At 46.2% G+C, this 21,466-nt stretch overlaps 1 protein-coding gene across 1 annotated transcript in view; it reads left to right on the plus strand.

Moving 5' to 3' along the window:
• Positions 1-2,411: 2,411 nt before the first annotated feature.
• LOC146341715 (von Willebrand factor A domain-containing protein 5A-like) overlaps positions 2,412-21,466 on the plus strand; it is a 32,226-nt gene continuing 13,171 nt past the window's right edge. The window contains exons 1-13 of the mRNA XM_084807044.1: positions 2,412-2,499; positions 7,070-7,272; positions 7,670-7,695; positions 9,334-9,524; positions 10,703-10,875; positions 13,562-13,679; positions 13,832-14,004; positions 14,547-14,635; positions 15,621-15,765; positions 17,493-17,572; positions 17,924-18,038; positions 19,202-19,384; positions 20,746-20,849. Coding sequence (XP_084663170.1) covers positions 2,412-2,499; positions 7,070-7,272; positions 7,670-7,695; positions 9,334-9,524; positions 10,703-10,875; positions 13,562-13,679; positions 13,832-14,004; positions 14,547-14,635; positions 15,621-15,765; positions 17,493-17,572; positions 17,924-18,038; positions 19,202-19,384; positions 20,746-20,849 — 1,688 coding nt within the window. The remainder of the gene's footprint in view (positions 2,500-7,069; positions 7,273-7,669; positions 7,696-9,333; positions 9,525-10,702; positions 10,876-13,561; positions 13,680-13,831; positions 14,005-14,546; positions 14,636-15,620; positions 15,766-17,492; positions 17,573-17,923; positions 18,039-19,201; positions 19,385-20,745; positions 20,850-21,466) is intronic.

Consider the following 21,466-nt stretch of genomic DNA (forward strand, 5'->3'; position numbering starts at 1 on the left):
CTAATTATAATTGCAATATATAATGCCCCCCATCCTCTAACAAGTTCATCCCTGCTCTCCCATGGCATTCAGCATCCTCCCCTCATTATGTTAGCTCTTTTCAAAGAACATGAAACCCCGAATCCACTGATGCAGGCATGGTCTCCTATGTTATTGCATCCTGGGCTTCTCTTGCAGCGTGTGTGTGTGTGTGTGTGTGTGGCGTGGGGAGGTGGGGAATGTCAAGTAATCTCCCATCCTAGTTCTATGGTTTCTGGATTGGATCATGGACATTCATCATGCTATCGCTATAACATTCTTAGTATATTTGCATTTCATTATTTTAGTCCTTGCAATGTCGTTTTATCTCTCAAACCTGGTATTGTATTTTTGCTGTGTTGGCATGTTCCTTTTCTTCATATTGTTGATTTTATTGCCAGATGTTTTAAACTGCAAAATGCCTAGAGAAATTTATTTTATGAGACTTTAAATAAATAAATGAATAATACCAGCTGGACATTTACATCAGGACTCCTCTAAAGAAGCAGAAACTCCTATCTTTTCCTCCTCGTTCCAGAATTTCCATAATGATCTCCTCAGCCATGGTGACCAGTGCTGAATTTGCCAGATTTAATTCTGCCTGTGGCTTTGATATTCTCTTTCCCTGATCTCCATATTTCCCTTGGTGCAGAACACTTCACTTCCTGATGTACAAATGGCTCTGTGAGAATAGCCCAATGCATGTGCAGCAGCACTTCTTAAAATTTCAGGTGCAGTTGGGTGGGAGGGAGGGAACGTGATCTGGAAAGTTTTGCAAATGTCACTTCCCTAATTATATATCACATATATAGACAACTGTGGCAAGAATATAAAATATCTAGAGCTGCAATCCTTTGCACACTTACCTGGGAGTAAGAATAATTACACTCAGTGTTGCTTACTTCTGAGTAAAGCGTGCATAAGATTGGGCTGAATGTCTTTATTTTTGTTCTGTGTATGTGACCACTCCACATGATCAGTTTTAAATGTTCCCAAGGGCATTTGTTAAAAAAACAGAAATCCTTCTTCTTATTCTGGTGTAAGCCAGGATGAAGAACCATGGAATTTCAGTTGTTTTAATACAAGATCTTCCTTCCTTCCTTCCTTCCACTATTAACGTGATTGAAATTCACTTGTTTGTATGTAGCCCTTTTCATATTTTAGTAACCTGCTAGCTAGGATAGAAGAGAGAGAGAGAAAGAGAGGTCTGAAGCAGTGGAGGCTGGTGGCTCTGATTCTTGTGGGGCTGCTCATCCATTCTGGGTGTCAGTCAGAACCACCCAGAACTCTAAAGAAGCTATCCAAGGTGCTGACTTTGGAGATAGGGATCAGCACTGTGGACAGCTCCTTTCCACTTCTGGCTGGTTCTGACCGAAACCCAGAAGGGATGAGCAGCCCCACCAGAATCAGAGCCACCAGCCTCCGCTGGTCTGAAGGAAGAATAGCCATGTTATTCTCATGTCGAGACTGTCTGGTGTGTGTGTATGTATGTGTGAATTGGTGCAACATTTGGGGGTTAAAACATTTAAGTGGGGCAGGACAAGCATTAGCAGTGGGCCCTGGCAGCTTCCTAAGTTTGCCATGTGCTGATGTCTCCCAGCCCCGTGTCGTGTCTTTCTTGGGTCAATCCTGCCTGGGGAAATGTGTTGGTGAAGCATCTGGGGGCTAAAAGCATCTCAAGTCCAATGATCAGGGTAACGAGGAAGTGAGGCATGTAAATGAGAAAAAGACGCGTTCCAAAATCAGCTCCAGATGTTGCAGGAACATTCCAGCCGGTATCCATGTGCTTCATTGATACACGCAGGCCATCAGAAAGAGCAGTTTGAAGGACTCATGATGTCTGGCAAAAGATATGCTCAAGAAGCCTTCTGGTTTTGCTCTGAACAAGCCTCACCGAGCACAGGAATTAATACAGGGCTCAAGAAAAATGCCCTGAAATGCCCCCTCCCCTTCACAGGCGGTACATCTGAGGGGGGGATTGCATCTATTTTGGGTGGTGGTGGTGACAGGATTCAAAGGATTTGGGCAGCAGTGAGGCACACTTACCATTGTGGCCAGGGGCAAGCAGAGGTTTCCTTTTTGGTGGGTAGTAGGGAAAAGGTCATTTTGCTTCGAGGGCAATGACAGCAGCAGCAGGATCAGAGCACTTCTGGGAGGCTGAGATCTAGCAGAGGCCCTTTCCTTCCGTGCCCCTGGAATGATGCCACAGAGCCTACAGGGAGGGGGAGGATGGCGACTGGTGCCTGCTAGGATGGCCAGATGTCCTCCTTCACAGTCCTCAATTTCGAGGGCTGCTAGAAGACGATGCTCAGTTTGAAAGTGTCCTAGATCTGAAGGGCTGTCCAGTCCCAGTGCAGGTTAAAGATAAAGAACGGTAAGAAGGGAGAGCACTCATGGGCCTTGACGTTGCCGGTCAAGAGTCAGCACCTGGACAGCAGACTGAGCAGGCAATCCACGCAGTCTTCCTCACGATGATGAGAGGTACTGCGTTTCTATTTAAATTAGAGTTATTTCTAAGCTGCAATCTCTCTCTCTGTATCTCTCTATTTATATGCAACTGTTATGCTAACTGGTGTTCTGTTTTATCCTCTGTTTTGGTGATGCGTCAGTCAACACCCTAGTAGCCCCCATGAAAAGCTCTGTCCTGCTGCTTTCACAACCATTTGACACACACAAAAGGGGGGCTCAGACACCCCCCCACACACATTGAAAGAATGTGTGACGGGCATTGCAGAGCTGTGCAGGCTATCCTCGTCCCTCTCACGGCCACGGCCACATCACCTGCTACCTGTGTGTTCATCCAGTGTGTGAAAGGGCTCTACTTCCATACTGATGTATGCATGCAAAGCTCCTCCATGTGAGAGTGGATCCTGATTGGGCCAAGATCCCCCCTTACATAGAGGAGCTCTGTGCACATGCATCAGTATGCATGTATGTCCCTTTCACATACTGAAGCTATCCCGCCACTCACCCACATGTTCTTTCCGTGTGTATCTGTGTTCATGTCCTCATCCTCTGAATCTAACCCCTACATACACATAGAATCATGGAATCGCAGAATCGTGGGGTCAGAAGGGGCCTACAAGACCATCGAGTCCAAGCCCCTGCTCAGTGCAGGAAGCCTGATTCCCAGGCGGTCTCCCATCCAAGTACTAACCAGGGCTGGCCCTGCTTAGCTTCCGAGATCAGACGAGATCGGGCGCATCCAGGCCTCATAGCCCAGACAAGAGGAAAAAGGACAAAAAGGAAACTGCTGCTCACCCTTGCCAACACAACAGCTGAGCCCAGTACCATCACTGAAACACCCTGAATGATTTCACCCCACCCCCCAAATGGTACCTCCCTAATTCAACCCCCCCCCCAATGGACACGATTTGAATTTCATTCATTTTGTGTCAACCTTACAAATTATATATGCACACTGTCTGTGTAATTAAGGCAGATAAGTCAGACAGTGTTCTACCATTCTAAGCCCTGAACAAATAATAGGAGAAACACAGGAACAGAGGAAGCTGCCTTGCACTGAGTCAGACTGTTGGCCCATCTAGCCCCGTACTGTCAACGCTGACTGGCAGCAGCTCTCCAGGGGTTCCGGCAAGAGCTTTTCTTGCCCTACCTGGAGATGCCGGGGATCAAACCTGGGACCTTCTGCCTGCACAGCAGGTGCTCTACCACTGAGCAGGTGCCCCTCCCACAATAGTCGTCGTCATCGTAGTAATGTCTAGTTGGTTTATCCAAATTCTCTGCTGTTTGGCCTGGACTTTCTCTGTGCTGAGGATGATAAGCTGACCACATCATGTCAGACAGATCCTTTGAGAAATGGCCAAGTTGCGGGAGTTAAAAACAAAACAAAAACCTCTTCAGGGCAAATTGTTGCTGTTTGCAACTTTTTGTGTGTGGTCACTTTAAATGCACCCAACATCCAAGGAAATTCCAGGGCAGTTGTTTCTATTTTTTGGGAAAATCCATTATGTCAAGATGAAGAAATGTCCCCATGAAGCCAATCAATCAAGTAAGGACAATTCATGTAGAAGTTCATGTTCTGCTTTATTTGACTCTTCCAGACAAAACCTCTTCTGACCGTGAACAAAGATGGATTCCAGCACACAGGAGGGGAGGAATAAACTATCTGAAAAAGGTAGGTTGAGGAAGGAGGGTGGTGTGTGCGTGTGTGCTCGCATGCACGTGCGCAACTTAGAAGTGTGGCTAAACACGGACCTGAACTTGAATGGCCATATCTGAATCTGCATTTGCTTCAATGCTTTATTTAGACCTACTTCTTAAGAGACCAATCCTGTGGCCACTAGACAAAGGATAGTTTGGATTCCTGGATCTGAGCCCGGAGACAGCGTTGGCTGCGTCTACGCAAATGAGACCTTGGAGAGAAGGGAAAGGGGGTGCGCTGGTGGGTGGGGAGGGGAGCAGATATCCCCAGGTCTCTGCAGCCTCCTTCGCCCCCGCTCCCTGACACCGGAGCTCGATGGGCAAAAAAGCCTGTCCAGTAAAAATACAGAGTAGGAGGAGTGTGGAGGCAAAGACTGCCTCTGCTGCACCTCCCACTCTGCTTTGGATGGCTTACAGCCATCCTCATAGGATTGTGCCCTAAACTGGTGTAAAGCAATGGTTAAGTTAAATTCTCACCACTATGAGTGTGGTGTATAGGGATGTACGAATCCCTTACCTGGCTCTGCGCAGGGGCATCTGCAGTGGGGGGGAGGCACTCCGTCCCTCCCCCCGGAATCCTGCCCGGCTGGCTCTGCTCTGCGGCCAAGCCGCGGAGCTACCGGCTGGCACTGGCCACCCGCAGCTGGACATCCGGCTGCTGGGCAGCCCTGCAGGGACGCAAATGGCAGCTGTCATAGGCGCTGCCATTTGCATCCCTGTATTGAGCCGTGATAGGCTACGTAAATATTTACGTAGCCTATCACGGCAGGGGGAAAAAAACCCCAGCGTACGCAAATGGCGGTAGCCACCACCATTTGCGTACGCTGGGTTCCCCCCCCCCCCGCCGTGATAGGCTACGTAAATACTTATGTAGCCTATCACGGCCTCTGCAGGGACGCAAATGGCATCCCTGCATTAGCCGTGATAGGCTACGTAAGTATTTACTTAGCCTATCACGGCTAGGAAGAGGAGGAAGCGAATGGCAGCCAGGACAGCCGCCATTCACAAAGTAGCGCGGACGAGAGCAGGTAAGTGCTCCATTTCACGCGTCTTTCGTGGGGTGGGGGCAGCGGGGACTTCGTCCCGCGCGCCTTTCATGGGTTGGGGGGGCAGGGCCTTTGTTCCACGACGGATTTTGGGGGGCCGAATGCACTGGCATTCGGCCTCACCGAGATCCGTCGCGGAATTCTCTGACATCCCTAGTGGTGTAGTGGTTAAAGTGTTGGACTGAGAGTCAGGAGATCTGAGTTCTTGTCCCCACTCAGCCATGGAAGCTCACTGGGTGACTTTGGGCCAGTCAGAGACTCTCAGCCCAACCCACCTCACAGAGTTGTTGTTGGGAGGATAAAATGGAGGAGAAGGAGGATTATGTAAGCTGCCTTGAGTTCCTTAAGGAGGAAAAAAGGCGGGATATAAATGTAATGAATGAATGAATGAATGAATACATGAATTTCCTTTTTAAAAACAAGGACATTCTAAAATGAAATAAAATTTAAACAAACCCTCAGTTAAAAGAAGAATTAAGGCTGCAGTTTTTCACCCAACCTAAATGAGAGTAAGCATAGTCACACCTAGCAGAGAGTAAGCATCATTGAAATCAAGGGGACTTACTTCTGAGCAGACTTTACAGGATTGTGCTGTTAGGCACTTACAAATTCGCTCAGGTGCCAAAAAGCACAGAAAATGTAAGTTAAGTCACTTGCCTTAACTTACACTCCACACAAGCAATGGGCATATTTTACCGTCTTATTTTGCTCACTTACAGCTTAGCCTTTCTCCTGAGTGCAGCACTCTGAACCACCGAACTCCTAGAACCAGATGCCTTCAAGTATTCTTCCTAACCTGGAATCCCCCTTCCTCAAGGGGTTTTTGGGGTTTCAGTGGGGCACTCAAAGGGCCTGATTAGTTTTGAGGATGAGGAATGGGATGCTCTCATAACACAAAATGGCTGTTGAAGGTGTGGGAGTATAAATGATATGAAATAAATGAATAAATGCACAAGCATCCCTAACCTTGGTTGTATTCACTTGTTGCTCAGTCACATAATTCTTTCTTCACATGAAGGGCAGACAAATTATGTCTATAGTGCATTTTCTGTTTACAGAACTTCTGCAGTATCCTATAACATTAGGAATGGGTGGCAACCCAACTGGGGAATCTCAGCTTCCACTAAATTCAGAAAGGAGCTTCTGGGTCTCTGGGATGGCAGAGGTAACAAATAAGTGGGAAGGGTGATGTCCAAATATGGCTGATACTTTATCAGAAACCTTGAAGGAAATGGGAAGCAGCTCAAATTCATCATGCTTTCCAGATTTCTAAGTTCTTGTAGGAAGGAAACTTTTCCAAGACCCCAGCAGTGTTTTCTAGAGTTCTGTCTTAGGAAACTTCTCTGAAGGGGCCCTTCCTGTCAAACCAGCTGCCCACCCCTATTTTGGACCAAGTGTGATCTGCAGCCAGGTGCTTGGAGTGGATTTCCTTACTGTGAACTCTGGGCTCCTTAAGGCCAAACAACACACAAAGTGGGAGATCCATGCTTAGATCTCCTGATACCTTTTCTTTATTACAAAGTATGTGTAGACTAGGCCTAATGGCAGGGGGTTTTTTTTGGCAGTGGGTGGGTGGGGAATAAGATCATGGAAAAGGGGTGTGTGTGTGTGAGTGAGAGAGAGAGAGAAGGAAGAAATAAATACCTTCTCCTTATCACTGCTTTGCTGATCAAATTAGTAACTCCTGGTACCTGCTTTGAAAGAAATAAAAAGACATGGGGAACATGGATCTCCTGGGGCACATTTTGTTTGGCCCTTGGCGAGCTTTGCTAATAAGTAACAGGTCAGTTAATCAATGAGGCTCTTGCTGTCTTGACTTGTTCACTGTTTCTCTGCCCCAGTACCCCTGCAAAGCATCTCCGTGGATGTGGTGGTCCAGGGCTTCATGGCCGATGTTGTATCTGAGCTTCATTACAAGAACAAAGAGACGATCCCACTGGAGGTTGAATTTGTCTTCCCCCTGGATGCTGATGCTGCTGTCTATGCCTTTGAGGGCTTGATTGGTGGGACCCAAATTGAGGCCCAGATCTTGGAAAAGAAGCAGGTGTGAGGGCTCACGGGGGACAGGATGGAAGTACTGGGGATGCTGAGGGCTTACCTTGATATGTTCTTTCAAATCAGAGGTTGTCTCCCATCCCTCCTAATCTTTTCTTTTAAAACCACTGAAGCCTAATTTGTGTGCACAGAATAATTTGAGCAGCTCATAACAATTTGCATAAATTTTCGAGTCTGTCCAGTTTTTCTGATGGAAAACTGAAAAGAAGAATGGTACAGTAGTACCATGGATCAGGGTGACTTGGATCAGGATGACCCAGGTTCAAATCCTTCCTCAGACATGAAGTTCATTGGATAACTTTGGGCCAGTTGCCTAGCAATCTCACAGGGTTTTATAACAAGAAAATGGATAACCTGATGAGTGCTCACCTTCTGGGGAAAGCAAGATACTCATAAAAATAAAAAAAAAATGTTTTTTTTTGTGAGGGGCAGAAGTTTTGCTTTAGGAAAGTAGCAAAAGAAAAGAGGGGCAACTGGCTGTGACTGTTAGCATTCATTCATCAGGATGTGGGGACAATTTCAGAAAAAGAGAAAAAACAGGTTTTAACCAATATACCTTTTATCTGAGTGTGATTTTTCTTGGTGCCCATATCGTGGAGAGGGGGGCATAATTTCCTGATTCTTAGAGGATTATCTGTGTTCTCACAGGCAAGGTTCTGATGATGACAAATCTACATATTCAGCAGAGTGAGATGATAGGAGGTGGAAGTGCCCTGAGGTGGTATCAGTGTGGGCTTTTCTACACGAAGCATTTATCCTGTACTTGTCATTCCCTACTCATGGTCTTTAGATGATGTTGTGACCCTCCAGTTTTGCTTCTGTGTCAAAAGAGCACTTCCAGGGAATTTTTTTTTTTTTTAGAAAAGGGAAAGTGCAGTATTTAATCATAGAACCAAAGGGAAACTATTTTTCTTTGCTTGTGTATCGGCACTATTCCACTATACCACAGTGCCACCTAGTGGTTATGTATGGAAAAAGAGGAAAGAAAATGCTCCTCTTCTAGGGCTCAGATCTCAATTCACATCACTCCGGTGCTGAAGGAGTTGCACCGGCTACCAGTTGTTTTCCAGGCCAAATTCACGGTGTTGGTTTTGACCTTTAAAACCCTATATGGTTCCGGCCCAGCCTACCTCAAGGAGCACCTCCAGCAACACCAGACAGGCCGCTCAACGAGATCAGCCTTGGATGGCCTTCTCTCTTTCCCATCAGCCAGGACAGCTAGGCTGGTGAGGACGAGGGAGAGGGCCTTCTCTGTGGTGGCCCCCACTCTGTGGAACTCCTTCCCTAGGGAACTCCACCATTCCCCCTCTTTAATGAGCTTCCACCACACATTGAAAACTTGGTTGTTCAGGCAGGCATTTGGAGTGGGTTAGGGGATTTTTAGACAATGTTTTAAGGTGTAATTTTATTGTTTTAAATTGTACTGTTGTACATTGCCCAGAGTGGCTGGGTGACTGGCCAGATGGGTGATTAAGAAATTTAATAAGTAAATAAAAAACAAAACAAAACCAAAAGTAGATACAGTGGATTAACTGCCTCCTGTAGAAAAGCTCTGTGCCACCAAGAACTGCAGGTGTTGAAACACACTGATATGTGCTTTCCTACATAAAACCCACCTTGTAAGTAGAGAACAACCACAATAGGGAGCAGACTGGGTGAAAAGCTGGTGTGCTGGTTTTTACTTATAGGGAGGTTTTATGGAAGAAAACATTCAGAACTGGTGTCTCCCCCACCTGCAGTATGAAGTGGCACAGTCCATTCTTTGCCACCTCAGCATTCTACCACCTCATTCCGCTGCATGTATAGACAAGGTCTGAGGCACCCTTATGGCTGCATAGGAAAAAAATGAAACACACTTCCTGCTAAGAATTAAGGAACCAGAAGGGCACCTGGGTTAGAGGAAGTGGGGAGGACCATTTCACTCCAGGCAACTTTCTGGCCATCTTTGCAACTGCCCATGACCTCTGTCCTCTTGCCCTCTCTACACCTATTTCTTCCTCTTCTCCCACCCTCCCTAGGCAAGTTTGTTGTATGAAACTGGGTTGGCCTTGGGACAAGATGCTGCCCTGTTTGAAAGGGAGACAAAGAGCAGGGACATCTTCAGATGCATGCTGGGTAACCTCCCACCAGGTGAGGAGGCCACACTGAAGCTACAGTATGTCCAGGCATTGTCTCCGGAGCCTGATGGAGCCATCTGCTTTGTTTTGCCAGTTGTGCTGAATCCCCGCTATGTACCTCAGGGTAAGAGCCTCCTTCACTGCTTGCCAATACCTGCTACTTACCCCCCAAAAAAGCCCTTCACCAAGGCGAATTACTGCTTCCCAGTCCTGTCTGTTCACCCTTTGCTGCCTCCCAAGGCAGCTGCATGTTCTGTAACTGCTCACCCTGCTGAGGTGGTTCCAGGTGTTTTAGGCAAGTTGCCCTCTGTGAGTCTCCATCCTGGGTGGCTCCCCTTATCCTCCTTGGCTGTATTGGCCCTGCCCATTGGCTTGACTCTCCCTCTGGACCCAACTGGCATGGAGGAAGAGAAAGAGCATGGTGTGCAGAGGTTAGAGTTCCTTACTCTAACTGCTCACTTGGAGAGGGCAGGTGAGCAGGCAGCAATAGCAAGTACGAGGAGCGGCAGGGCCAGGAGGCCCCAGGGTTGGCAGTGGGCCCCCTACTGGGGCATGGACCTTGGCAGATGCCCAATAATGCTGCCCTCTCGATGATACCCTTTTGTATTATTTATTTTAAGAATTCATACGCCACCGTTCAATAAAATATATTTTTAAGATGGCTTACAAATAAAACCAGTAAAAAACAGAGTAAAATACATAATGAAAGAGCAATGTTTTTTTTTTACAAGGCAGATAAGAACAGTATAAAACAGCACAGATAAAAGTGACTGTTAAAAGGCCTGGGAAAAGAAAAAGGTCTTCACCAGATGCCATGTGAACTTGTTCAAGGAGAGCATTCCACAAGTGGGGAACCACCACCAAGGAGGCCCTTTTCCTTTTCCCCACCTGCCTCCTCTCAGCTGGCAGAAGGGACCCAGAAGAAGGCCTTCAAAGGTAATATCAGGTCTTTCACTGTTCCCAATCGCCACTGGATGTCCACACCCTTAGCATGGCTTCAGGGTAAGAGACCCAGGTCAGACAAATCATGAGGACTTACATCAATCCAAACAGTAAGTCTGGCCCTGCTTCCAACATGGAGTACCTGTTTCTGTCCAGTTGTGTTGGACTACAACTCCCACCATCCTCATCCAGAAGGGCCAATGGGCATGCTGGCTAGGGATGATAGGAGTTGTAATACAACACATCTAGAGGGCACTCGGTTAAGGGAAGGCTGCCTTAGTATATATAATTGAGGAGGTCAATTTGCTCTGAGGGTTTTCCCACACTCTCCATTCACTTCAATTGCATCCCTCTCTGCAGGGTCAGAAGAGGACAGTGTCACACAGAGCGTTCCACGGGTGTCTGAGGGGAAGCTTCCCTACCCACTCAGCCTCAATGCCACACTGGATTCTCCCTATGGCATCTCCCATGTGAAGTCAAATTGTACCCTTACACCTCTACAGTACACAACAGAAGACCACACCACTGCCCAGGTAAAGACATAGATATGCTGGAGAGTCAGTGTTCTATGTTTCCAGAAAGAGCATATTTTCCTTCCTCTATGGGGAAATTCAAGTGTGTATACACGTATACCTCCCCGCCCCCCACATTACTGTTATTGATGTTCAGATCTAAACATTTGCCTATCAATTTTTTTCAAGGGTTGTACCATAAGCATCTACCATCTGGATGTATGCACTACTGAAGAACGTATCTGTGTTTATAGAAGGCAGTTCCCAACATTCCTCACAGTCCCTGCAGTGGTATAGCGCAGGCAGGGCTCACAGGGGATGCAGTGCCAGCACTTTGATTAGCAGGGAGGCTGAGGTCATCTGCACCACTCCCATCCCGGCCAGAATTCCCTGCTCCTTCTGAGCAGAGCTGGCCCAAGACATTTTGCTGCCTGAGGCAAAGGACAAGATGGAGCCCCCTCCCATTCCATGCACAAAGGCTGACTGGACTGGCAGTTGAATCTTTCTTCGACACTGGCAATGGGACAGCAACACCTGAAGGCAGCAGGCAAGTTTAGGAGGTGTAGGGCAGGGCATGTAGCCCACAGCTCTCACTTCCAGCACTTTACTGCCACCTCCTAGTATCTGCCGCCTGAGACAACTGCCTCCCCTTGCTGAATAGTAGGGCCGGCCCTGCCTCTGAGCTTAGTTACAGTCCTCAAAGCAGCAGAAGAGAAATGAATTTTCCTAGCAAAGATATATAATTGTGAACTGTTGTAATGCAAAGTATTTTGGGGTGGCCTCCTCTTGAATGGGAAATAAAGACCCATTAGCTTTACAAAAAAACTGCTCCTGGTGGAGATAAAACTGCTGGAACTGGTTTGTTGATATGGAACACAGCTGCCTTAATTTTTAGACTCTCCTTGGGGTGGCGGTGGTGGTAGCTATGGGGACAGTTATGATGAGCCCCTGCACTTCCAAATATACCACTACACCACTGAGTCCCAACATTCCATCATGCTTTGGCTTGGTTCTCGGTGGCTCGTGCTGGATTCTGTGGGTCAAAGAGAACAATCTGAGACATGGTTGAGATGGGACAAAATCTGCTTCTCACATCAGATTCTGGGACCACCAAGTTCTGGAGAAGTAGGCCGGCCCCTGCCCCTTGCACTGCCTGAGACAATGGCATCAACAAATGGATGGGAGAATAGGATAAGGAGAATGGGGTTGGGCAGAAGGCAGGAACTTTCCATTCTTGCTCCTCTGATCAAACTTGATGGGTATTTTTAGAATTTATTTAACATATTTTCATTATGCCTTTCGACCACATTGTGGTATTCCAGGCAGCTTATTTTTTCTAACAAATAAAACAAAACAAAAACATCAAAACATGAATATGACAATAAACATAGGAGCAGCAGCAGATAACATAAATCTGTATCTCAAAGCGGTAGTAAAAGCCAATCAAATAGTGTTGACAGCCCACAGATCATAACACACACACAGGAAAAGAGTCTGCAAAAAGCAGCGGTAAACATTACAGCATTCATTACAACATGTGAATTGTTAGGCAGAAAAATTACTCCGTCTCCACTTGCTCCACACCACATATAATGTTATACCTCTACCTTGTCCCCCTTACTTGCCATTTTCCTAAGCTAAACAGCCACAAACATTATAGCAGAGTTGCTCCAGCTTCCTGATAATTTTGGCTGCCCCTTTTCCACCCCTACAACATTCTTGTTGAGGTGCGGTGATGAGAACTATACACAGTCTTTCAAGTGTATTCCAGATACGTTTTCTGCAAAGGCAAAACAAAGGGCAGAGGAGTTCTTTTGGGGCTATTATGGATGGGAATTACCTGGTATTGCTGCAGCCTCTTGTTAAAACGGCAGTTAGCAGAGAAAACAAACAAATACTAGAGCAGAATGAGCGTTTACTAGTCTCACCTGCACACAAGGCTAAAAAAGAGACCACACTAAAAATGAGACCAAATTAACCATGTTCTCCATTACTCAAAGTTGTGGCTATTCAGCTTGGGCAATTTTCCAAAGAAACCTCCATTAGTGCTTGAGGCCATTTTGTTTCGTGCTTGGCAGTCACAAAGTAAAACACCCCCCCCCCCAACCTAGCCTTCTCTATGGGTGTGAAGGAGAAGGAAAGAAAAATTATCACAAAACAATCTGGTAAAGCCTATGCTGCATGCCTGGGCCCATAACCTGATGGGAATTATTTGATATTACTGCCTCTTGTTAAAAAGGCAGTTAGCAGAGAACCCTCCCAAGGCAGAGCAGAATGAGTAGAACAAAAGGCAGAGCAGTCTCACATGCACACAAGGCCAAAAAAGAGATAACGCCCTTCTTAAGTGAAGAAAAAGTAAAATGGCTTACTCACAGTTTCTTGCATAAAAATGCAGGCACAGCATATAGTTTCTGATGAAGTTTGTTCAGTCCATTTCTTTGTGTTCTATAACACTGGCAGGAGGGAGAGCAAACACGTGGGCTCCCAGCAACGGAGAAGGTTAGAGAGAGGGGTGGGGGAAGGCAGGGGAGGAGCAGGAAACCACACTGTAGGCTACAAAGATCCTAAGGCTAGCTATATCCCAAATTCCCACGAACTAACTGCAACCCTGCCCCCTTCCTGTAACTGCAGATGAGGTTGCTGTATTCCCAGCATTTATGATGCTATGTCCAGCCTTCAACTCTTGCTTCTGTTTATTGTGCCAAAGATTTCCCTGGCTGAAGGGCATCACTTTGACCAAGATGTGGAGCTGCTGATATATTATGAAGAGGAGGTTCACAATCCCAGGGTCTTGCTAGAATCCGGGAAGCCTGGGGCTGATCCAGGTTAGTCAGGACTATGGCTGATGGAAGGGGAGGTCCTGGAAGCTGCTGGGTGCATGGCATATGGATGGCCAGTACAATGATGGGTGAGATTCCTCGGGTGAAAATGTCTGCTGAATCCCTGATCTCTTTTCCTTCCCTCTCTTATAACACAGGCTCACTGATGGCAGACCCGGTGCTTCTGCTCACCTGGTACCCCCATATTCCTGCCCCAAAGCCAGGTGTGAATGTTATGGGCGAATTCCTGTTCCTGGTGGATTGCTCTGGCAGCATGACTTGCAGCTCTGACGGGAGCCCTCATTCTCTATCACGCATTCAGAATGCCAAGGTGCTGCCTGAATGGATGAATGGGACAGAACGGAAGAGACCGCGGCCATGGGCGGGTGATCTGTGAGCTAGCAGAGTCTAATGGTGGTTGGGTGTACAGGGAAGGAGGCTGAGGCTATTCAGATCAGAAAGATAGAAGAAGACTAGAATCGCCCCAGCCTAAGTGTCAAGTTTCAAATGGAAAGTTGCCTTTAGCCATTTCATTCTGTGGCAAATAGAGTAGTGTTGCTCTTTTCCTGCAAGTCTGTGGGGAATTTCCTATATATCTCCTGCATCAGGAATTAGAGTGGCGACCCATTTACTTTAATACAGGGCATGCCAATAAGGACTGTATGGGGACGGTAAGTTCCCTTGGATAAAATAGACTTTGGGCACACTAGGAAGGCATTGCAGAATGGGCAGACAGGAAATAATCCATGGAAGAATGGCAGTGTCTAAACTGCGTCTAGTTTAGGACTGTGTGTCTTATTGCTGAAACAGTATCAACAGGCTAGGTTGGGGTACCTAGGTTACCCAGCAGGGTAACTATAACTTTTGTCTTAGGAGGCCCTGATCTTCCTGTTGAAGAGTCTCCCTCTGGGAAGTTACTTCAACATCTATACATTTGGAGCCACCCACCACTCATTCTATCCGTAAGCATCAAAAGTATCACATGCTACCATCCGTTTTGGCTCCCTTCTCCAACTCTTGCATTCTTCAAAGTTGCTTCCCTAAGCCCAACCTTGAGTTTATCAAGGTTAAAGGTTTCCTTCCCTCCTGCCTTTGGCAATTTCGGTATAAGGAGGCTGAATAAACAGACCCAGAATCTGTGTCTTGTCTTCATCCTTAAAATTAAGCCAGAAAAGGCTCATTTGACTGAAGCATAAAAGTACATAATAGGCTGGCATTAGACTAAGTTAATTGCACTTATTTCCCATGAAATCAACTAGACTTAATTTGTCTCATTGATTTCAATGGAACCCAAGTTCCACTGAATTAGTCTGGATCCAACCCACTGGTTGCTTGCACAAGTCACCATGACCATTTGGCAGTATCCCTGGGTCAGGAAATATTTTGGGATGATTCCAAAGGGACCCCCTACATTAAACTACATTTAGCAGGGTGATAAGGCTTGATCCATTCATTACAATATGTATTAGTTTTTTTTCTTGTGCTCCTGAAAATCTATACCATTCATATAGAATAGACTTTCACTGATTTGTAATATACTGATTAAAGCTGCAATCCTATACATAGTTTCCTGGGAGTAAGCTCTATAGAACTCAGTGGGGCTCACTTTTGAGTAGACTTGTCAAGGACTGCACTGGCACTGTAGGTTAAATTAATTCAGTGACTTAAAGCTGGACAGTTAATCAATATTCTTTTTCTTTCTGTTGCCAGCACCTATTGAAGAGAGAAGTAGGTGAACCTAACATAGGGGAGGGGGTGGAGGATTGTTACTTGACTTAGGTCATTAGGAGGTGAGTGTTCATTGGTTTTCTAAGCACTCCTTTGAATGCTTGTGATGAGTATGGACCTGGTTTGGTAAATGACGGGACTACAGGGGGGTGGGAGTGGGGGGAGTATGGTCAGGGAGTTCAGTCTCTTGCATCATATACTCTCTGGTGCCCTCTGCAGGAAGAGTGTAAAGTACACGCAGCAGACCATGTTGGAATCCCTCCAGCATGTGATGGAGCTGGAGGCTAATTTGGGAGGCACGGAGATTCTGCAGCCACTGAAGGAGATTTACAGTCAGCCACACCAGAAGGGATATCTTCGTCAGGTACTAAGAGATCACCATTGGGTGTGTACAGCCAAATTGGCTGTAACGCCATAAGGATTCACATCCACTACCTCTTTCCACCCCACCCCTTTACAGTATAAACTTTAATGATACAGACAATGACAGCCAACCGGGCCCAGCCAGTCTTACACAGCCGCAAGAATAAATTCCAAAGCCAGTCCTATGCAGGCGTGCAGCATCCCTTTGCTTTGTTTCTAGATAAGGCCAAGCTAGCGCTGGGCTATGGTTCAGTTGTAGCAAATATGCTTTGCATCCAGAATAGGGAATGGCGAATTGGTCAATGTCAATTTTGCTCAGTTTCTCATTTTTCTGACCTTAAGTCCATTTTGTCCTGTTTCCACATCAGTTTGTGAACCTTTTTTAAAGTCCTCATGAAAATGTATACACATTTTATGCACATTTCTGCTAATATACACATTTTTGTATGCAACCTTCCCCTAATATACACATTTTTCCATAATATGTTTTTCTATGTTGTTTTCATTAATATATGTGTGTTTGTGTGTACTTTTACCTAATATACACATTTTGCTACACCGTTTTTGTTTGACGAATTGCATAGCACAACCTGGAAAACTATAACTGAACTGTTTCAGTTCACATGTTAAATTATGTATGTTTGCATTCAGCTGGGAACCTTACAAATTTCTCATCATCCTTAATGCAGACGGTCTCAGGTTCAGTCCTTGGAGCTTGGAAAGACCCTTTCTGAAACTCTCGAAATGTGCTGCCAGTCAGTGCAGACATTATGAGCTACATGGTCCAATGGTCTGTGTAAGGCGGCTTCCTATGTCCCTGTTCCTATGATCATTTGTCAACCGAACACTTTCCTCCATGTACTGCTTCTGGTGTAGGGCGTTTCTCAGCTGAGGGTCTTCCAGTGGGAAAAAGAGAGGGATTGGATGTTTTACTGTTGAGGCAAATGTCATAACTATTAAAAGAACATTTCCATCTATGAAATTAACAATTTAAAATAATTCAGCGCAATTCTGATCATCCCCCATACCATGTTACCCATATCATAAAGCCCATATGTGTTCAAATGAAATTTTTCAATTTTAACACTGCCCCGACATAAAAAACATTTCTTTCTCCCCCACACACTTTCCTCTCTTCCCTCCACCTCCAAACCCAATGTAATGTACTTCATCTGAGCACCAGATTATTATCTCAAGGGGGTCAGGATTTTTCCTGTTGATTGGGAAATTAGTCCTAGCTGCTCTCAACAAGTCACTTACCCTTTGTTGCTTAGGGAGGAGCTGAGAGTTTCAAAGATGAATAAAACTCCTCCCCAAGCCATTACAGAGGGTTAAAAAAAAACAAAACACCAGTCATTTATTGTGCACTCATTCCCTACTCACAGTTGTTTATGGGTTCTTTCAACAATGTCATGACCCTCGAGTTTCACTTCTCTGTCTAACCAGCACTTCCAGCAAGTTTCTTTAGATTAGGGAAAATGTGGCATTTAACTGTGAAAGCGAAAGAAAGTGCAATTTCCCCTTGTGTATTTGCATTATTCAGCTATACCACAGTGCCACCTAGAGGTTATGTAGCAGAAAACGAGGAAACACTCCTTGTGTAGTGCTCGGATCTCAATTCTGCAACGAAACCAAAAGTAGATACAGTGGACTAATGGCTGTGTAGAAAGGCTCAGAGAGAGGGCAGACTCCCTGCTTCACTTTTTACCTGTCTCTCTTTCTCCTCAGCTCTTTGTATTCACAGATGGAGAGGTATTTAACACAGAGGAGGTCATTGCTGAAGTTCGGAGTCATAGCAGCTCCCACAGGTAAGATGAATGGAGTATGATATGGTGGTACGGAGGCTGACGTTCGCTTTCAAGGATACTGGCCCTGTGGAAGAGGTGGAGCTGGAGCCTGGGCAGATACTGGCTGGCCATCGGTGGAGCCTTGAGGAATCAGCAAGGATGGGTCCTGGCAGAATTTGGAAATGGCTCACTTTTTGGAACCTGATTCTCATTCCTTGAGAAACACTCTGTTTTAATCACATAGAAAAATCAAATTTCCTGTTTTACTAGTAGGAGCTTGTTCGCCAGCCTCAATGTTGGTGCCTCTTGCACCACCACATGCTGGATTAAAGCAGGCCTTTGACCATTGCTACCCCTTCTTCTTCCCCATAGGTGCTTCTCCTTTGGAATTGGTGAAGGAGCATCCACACACCTAATAAAAGGCATCGCCCAAGCAGGCCATGGCAGTGCTGAGTTCATCAAGGGCAAGGAGAAGATACAAGTCAAGGTGAGCAACCAGGCATTTTGCCTCCCTTTTCATGATATGCTACACCCCACTCAACACATGGAGATGGGATGGAGGTCAGTGGTAGAGCGCATGCTGTGCGAGCAAAAGGTCCCAGGTTCAATCCCAGGCAGGGCTGGGAATGTCTCCTGTCTGAAACCCCAGAGAGTTGCTGCCAGTCATAAGAACGTCCAGCATTCTGTTCATGCAGTGGCCTACATCTACCCATGGGAAACCCACAAGTAGGACATGAGTGCAACTGCACCCTCCTGCCCATGTTCCCCAATAATGGGTGTACAAAGGCATCCTGCGTGATTTATATTTATTACCACATTTTTGGTGATTTATAAAATGGGGGATTCCCACTTGAAAACAACGGGAGAGGCATCGGAATTTGATGATGTCATGAAAGGGACCCGCAAACTTCTGTGAGTGAACAACCAGGAGTGCATGGTAAATGCCTCATGTGGAAATGGCCTTAGTTGGTGCCAGGATTCAAATTATGACTATCTGTAAGAGCGCCTGTACCTTTAAGTCAGGAGACACTATAATTTCCCTTCTAGGCTATTCTTAAAAGCATAGGAGCCCTCCCAAGGGATAGGCATGGCAACCCCAAAGTACAGGACATGGCCTCTGCCTGGGGGACCTGTGTTTTGCATGTAACAATAAAAGAATGAAAGGTGACAGCAGAGCCAATTTGAACACCTGCCCCCTGCATAAGGTCTGATGGGAATAGGGATGTACAGATCATGTAAAATCCATGTTTCTGGATTGCCAGGCACCTTTTATTTCATTATCCACACATTGACAGAATCGGAGTTTTTTATTTCCGAATTTGTGGAAATTCTCAATTGAGCAATTTGTCATGTGTGAAAATGCCCAATCCCCCCCCCCCGCAATGCGTAATTTCATGCTTTAGCCTGTGGGGGGGGGGAATGCACATTTTTGGCCAGGTTTTTTTATTTTGTGTATTTTCCTACAATGAGATTAGCACAAATTTGGGAAAGTTAGAAAACCGGTCCGCAAATCTGTGGAATCCACCTGTCAGGGGAAAAGCTGGTCTGCTGTTGAATCCATGGGTCAGATTCATGAAAATCCAGACTCCTTTGGTTCCATTGCGGATTTCTCCAACATCCCTAGATGGGAATTCCCCACGTTGCTGTCAGGTCTTTCTTGTTCTGCAGGCACTGCACTCTCTGAAGAGGGCCCTGCAACTAGCAGCGATGGACATCGGTCTTCATTGGGATTTGCCTTCGGGGTTTGAGGCTGTGCTTGTGGGGTCAGGCCCTCAGGTCATTTTCTCAGGGGAACGCTGTCTCATCTATGCTCAAATTTGTGGGCAGCAGCAGGCGAGTAGCCCCATCCACCTCCCCCCCCCCATGTAAAGGTGGAATACAGAACTGGTGGGTAAAATTGAAATGATGTGTGGGGAGGTGGGTTGTGGGTGTGTGGGGCAGTGATGCCAGGGAGCAGACAGCCCTGTGGAAACTCAGTTTGCTCTGTGATAACAGAGAGGACTGGGGGGGGGGGAGGGTGGCACTCTCTGTACATTTGGAAGGCGGTGTGTAGTCTGGACCTAACATAACATTATATTAACATTCACAGCATAAATTCTGTACCAAGAAAAGCTGTGGCTTATAGATATTATAGAAAGCAGGCATAATTTCTCTTATTTTCCATGATTTATTCTGCAAAGGCTATTGTAGTGCATAATGGAATCCTGCTCTGCCAGTTATTTTGGTGAATGTGTGCGTGCATGAAATAAAGCCTGGGTTAGCTAGAACCTGAACACTTGTCTCTGTTGCTGCCTTTTTGTTTTGGGGTGGATGTGCTACCAACCACAGTTGTGCTAACACTCCAGATTTCTCAGCTGCTTTCGACAGGGAGCAATCATTTATGCACCAATGAATGCAAATTAGAAGAAGGCTCAAAATGAACAAGGAAGACATTTTTTCCAGATGGGTGCGCCACTCTACACTTACCTTCGTAGCTAGCATGGATTCCACCCCCCCATAAATAGCTGTGAACTTACTCATTAATTAAAACAAGGGTGAAGATCCTGTGGCCCTTCAGTCAGCTGTTGGACTACAGCTCCCATAATCTGTGGCCACTGGCCATGATGGCTGGGGCTGATGGGTACTGGTGTCCAACAACACCTGGCGGATCGCAAATTCCCCACCCCTGAAAGGCTGCAGCAGGCTCATTTCTCACAAAACAATTGGGCAGGATATAGATTGCACATTTGTCTCTGGATCTCTGCATCTACAAGGGTTACTCACTTAAATTTTCTGTATTTTAAATCAAAGGCGGGCCACATGCTGCCTATAGGCCACAAGTGCCCCCCCTGGATTTTTTTATGGCTCAATTTTGGTGGCAAATTCAGTGGTGGTAGGGGGAGGTGGAGGTGTGGCCGTCTGTGGGTCCAGGAGAGGGGGGCAGTTCCCCGGATGTTGCCTACCTCTGTTTTAAATGAAAGCTGAGAATCTGGGTCAGCTAAGGGTGCAAACAGGCACCTGCTAGAATTTGGGTAAAACCCAACCGACTAGGCAATATGACAATGTCCTACTAAATCCTGCCAAACTAAACAGGAAAAATAGCAGCAGCAGCAACCTTTTAGGCTTAGTCTTGGTGATTAGATGATCTATTCTTCCTCCAGGTTTACCATCGCTACCATATTCTCCTTGTTCTGATACCTATGTTTCTCCTGCAGGCCTCTCACCTCTCAAAGGGATCTGTCACACTCCAGTACAGCATGCAAGGCCAGACTTTCGTAGAGACTATGGCTTTCTCACTCCAGGAGCAGCAGAATGACAGGTTGGAATATTTTTCCTCCCCAAAACTACTTAAGGCCCCACCCCATACTCTAGAATGCATATCACCTAAGAATGGAAGAAGAAGAACCATGCTGGATTGGACCAAAGCAGGGTGGCCATGTGTCCTAACTTACAGAGGACAGTCCTCTATCTGAAGGTGTCCTCTATTGGAAGGGTTGTTCAGTCCAAGCCTGGTTTAAAGACAGAGAACTGTACAAAGGGAGACTGATGCCGTGCAGTTGCCCATCCGCTATTGGCAGCTTGACAACAGAATGAGCAGGCAGGAGGGTGGCCAGATGTCCTCTTTTCTACTGGATAGCCTGGTATTTCCTGGGTCTTCTGGGAAAGCATCCAGATTCAGTATGCCTGGTACCAGACAAAAAGTGAAGTGGCTGCTGCTGTTTTCTAGAAAACAAGCAAACATAATTGGCAACTGAGCTGAGTTGTCTCATGCATGGCACAAAGGGAAATTTAAAATGCCTCTGGAAGGGGAAAGGGATGACATGGTCTGCCTTTCCTTTACAGGGCAGTTTCACAGAAAAAGAAAAGGCTGCCTCTATGGGTGGGCTAGAGAGGCAGCCATTTCTTTCCCTATACAATTGCCCTGTAAAGGAAATG

This window comes from Heloderma suspectum, chromosome 6 (genome assembly GCF_057233095.1).
Source record: "Heloderma suspectum isolate Gila_16-S chromosome 6, 16-S_ref, whole genome shotgun sequence".
Classification (NCBI taxonomy): Eukaryota; Metazoa; Chordata; class Lepidosauria; order Squamata; family Helodermatidae; genus Heloderma; species Heloderma suspectum.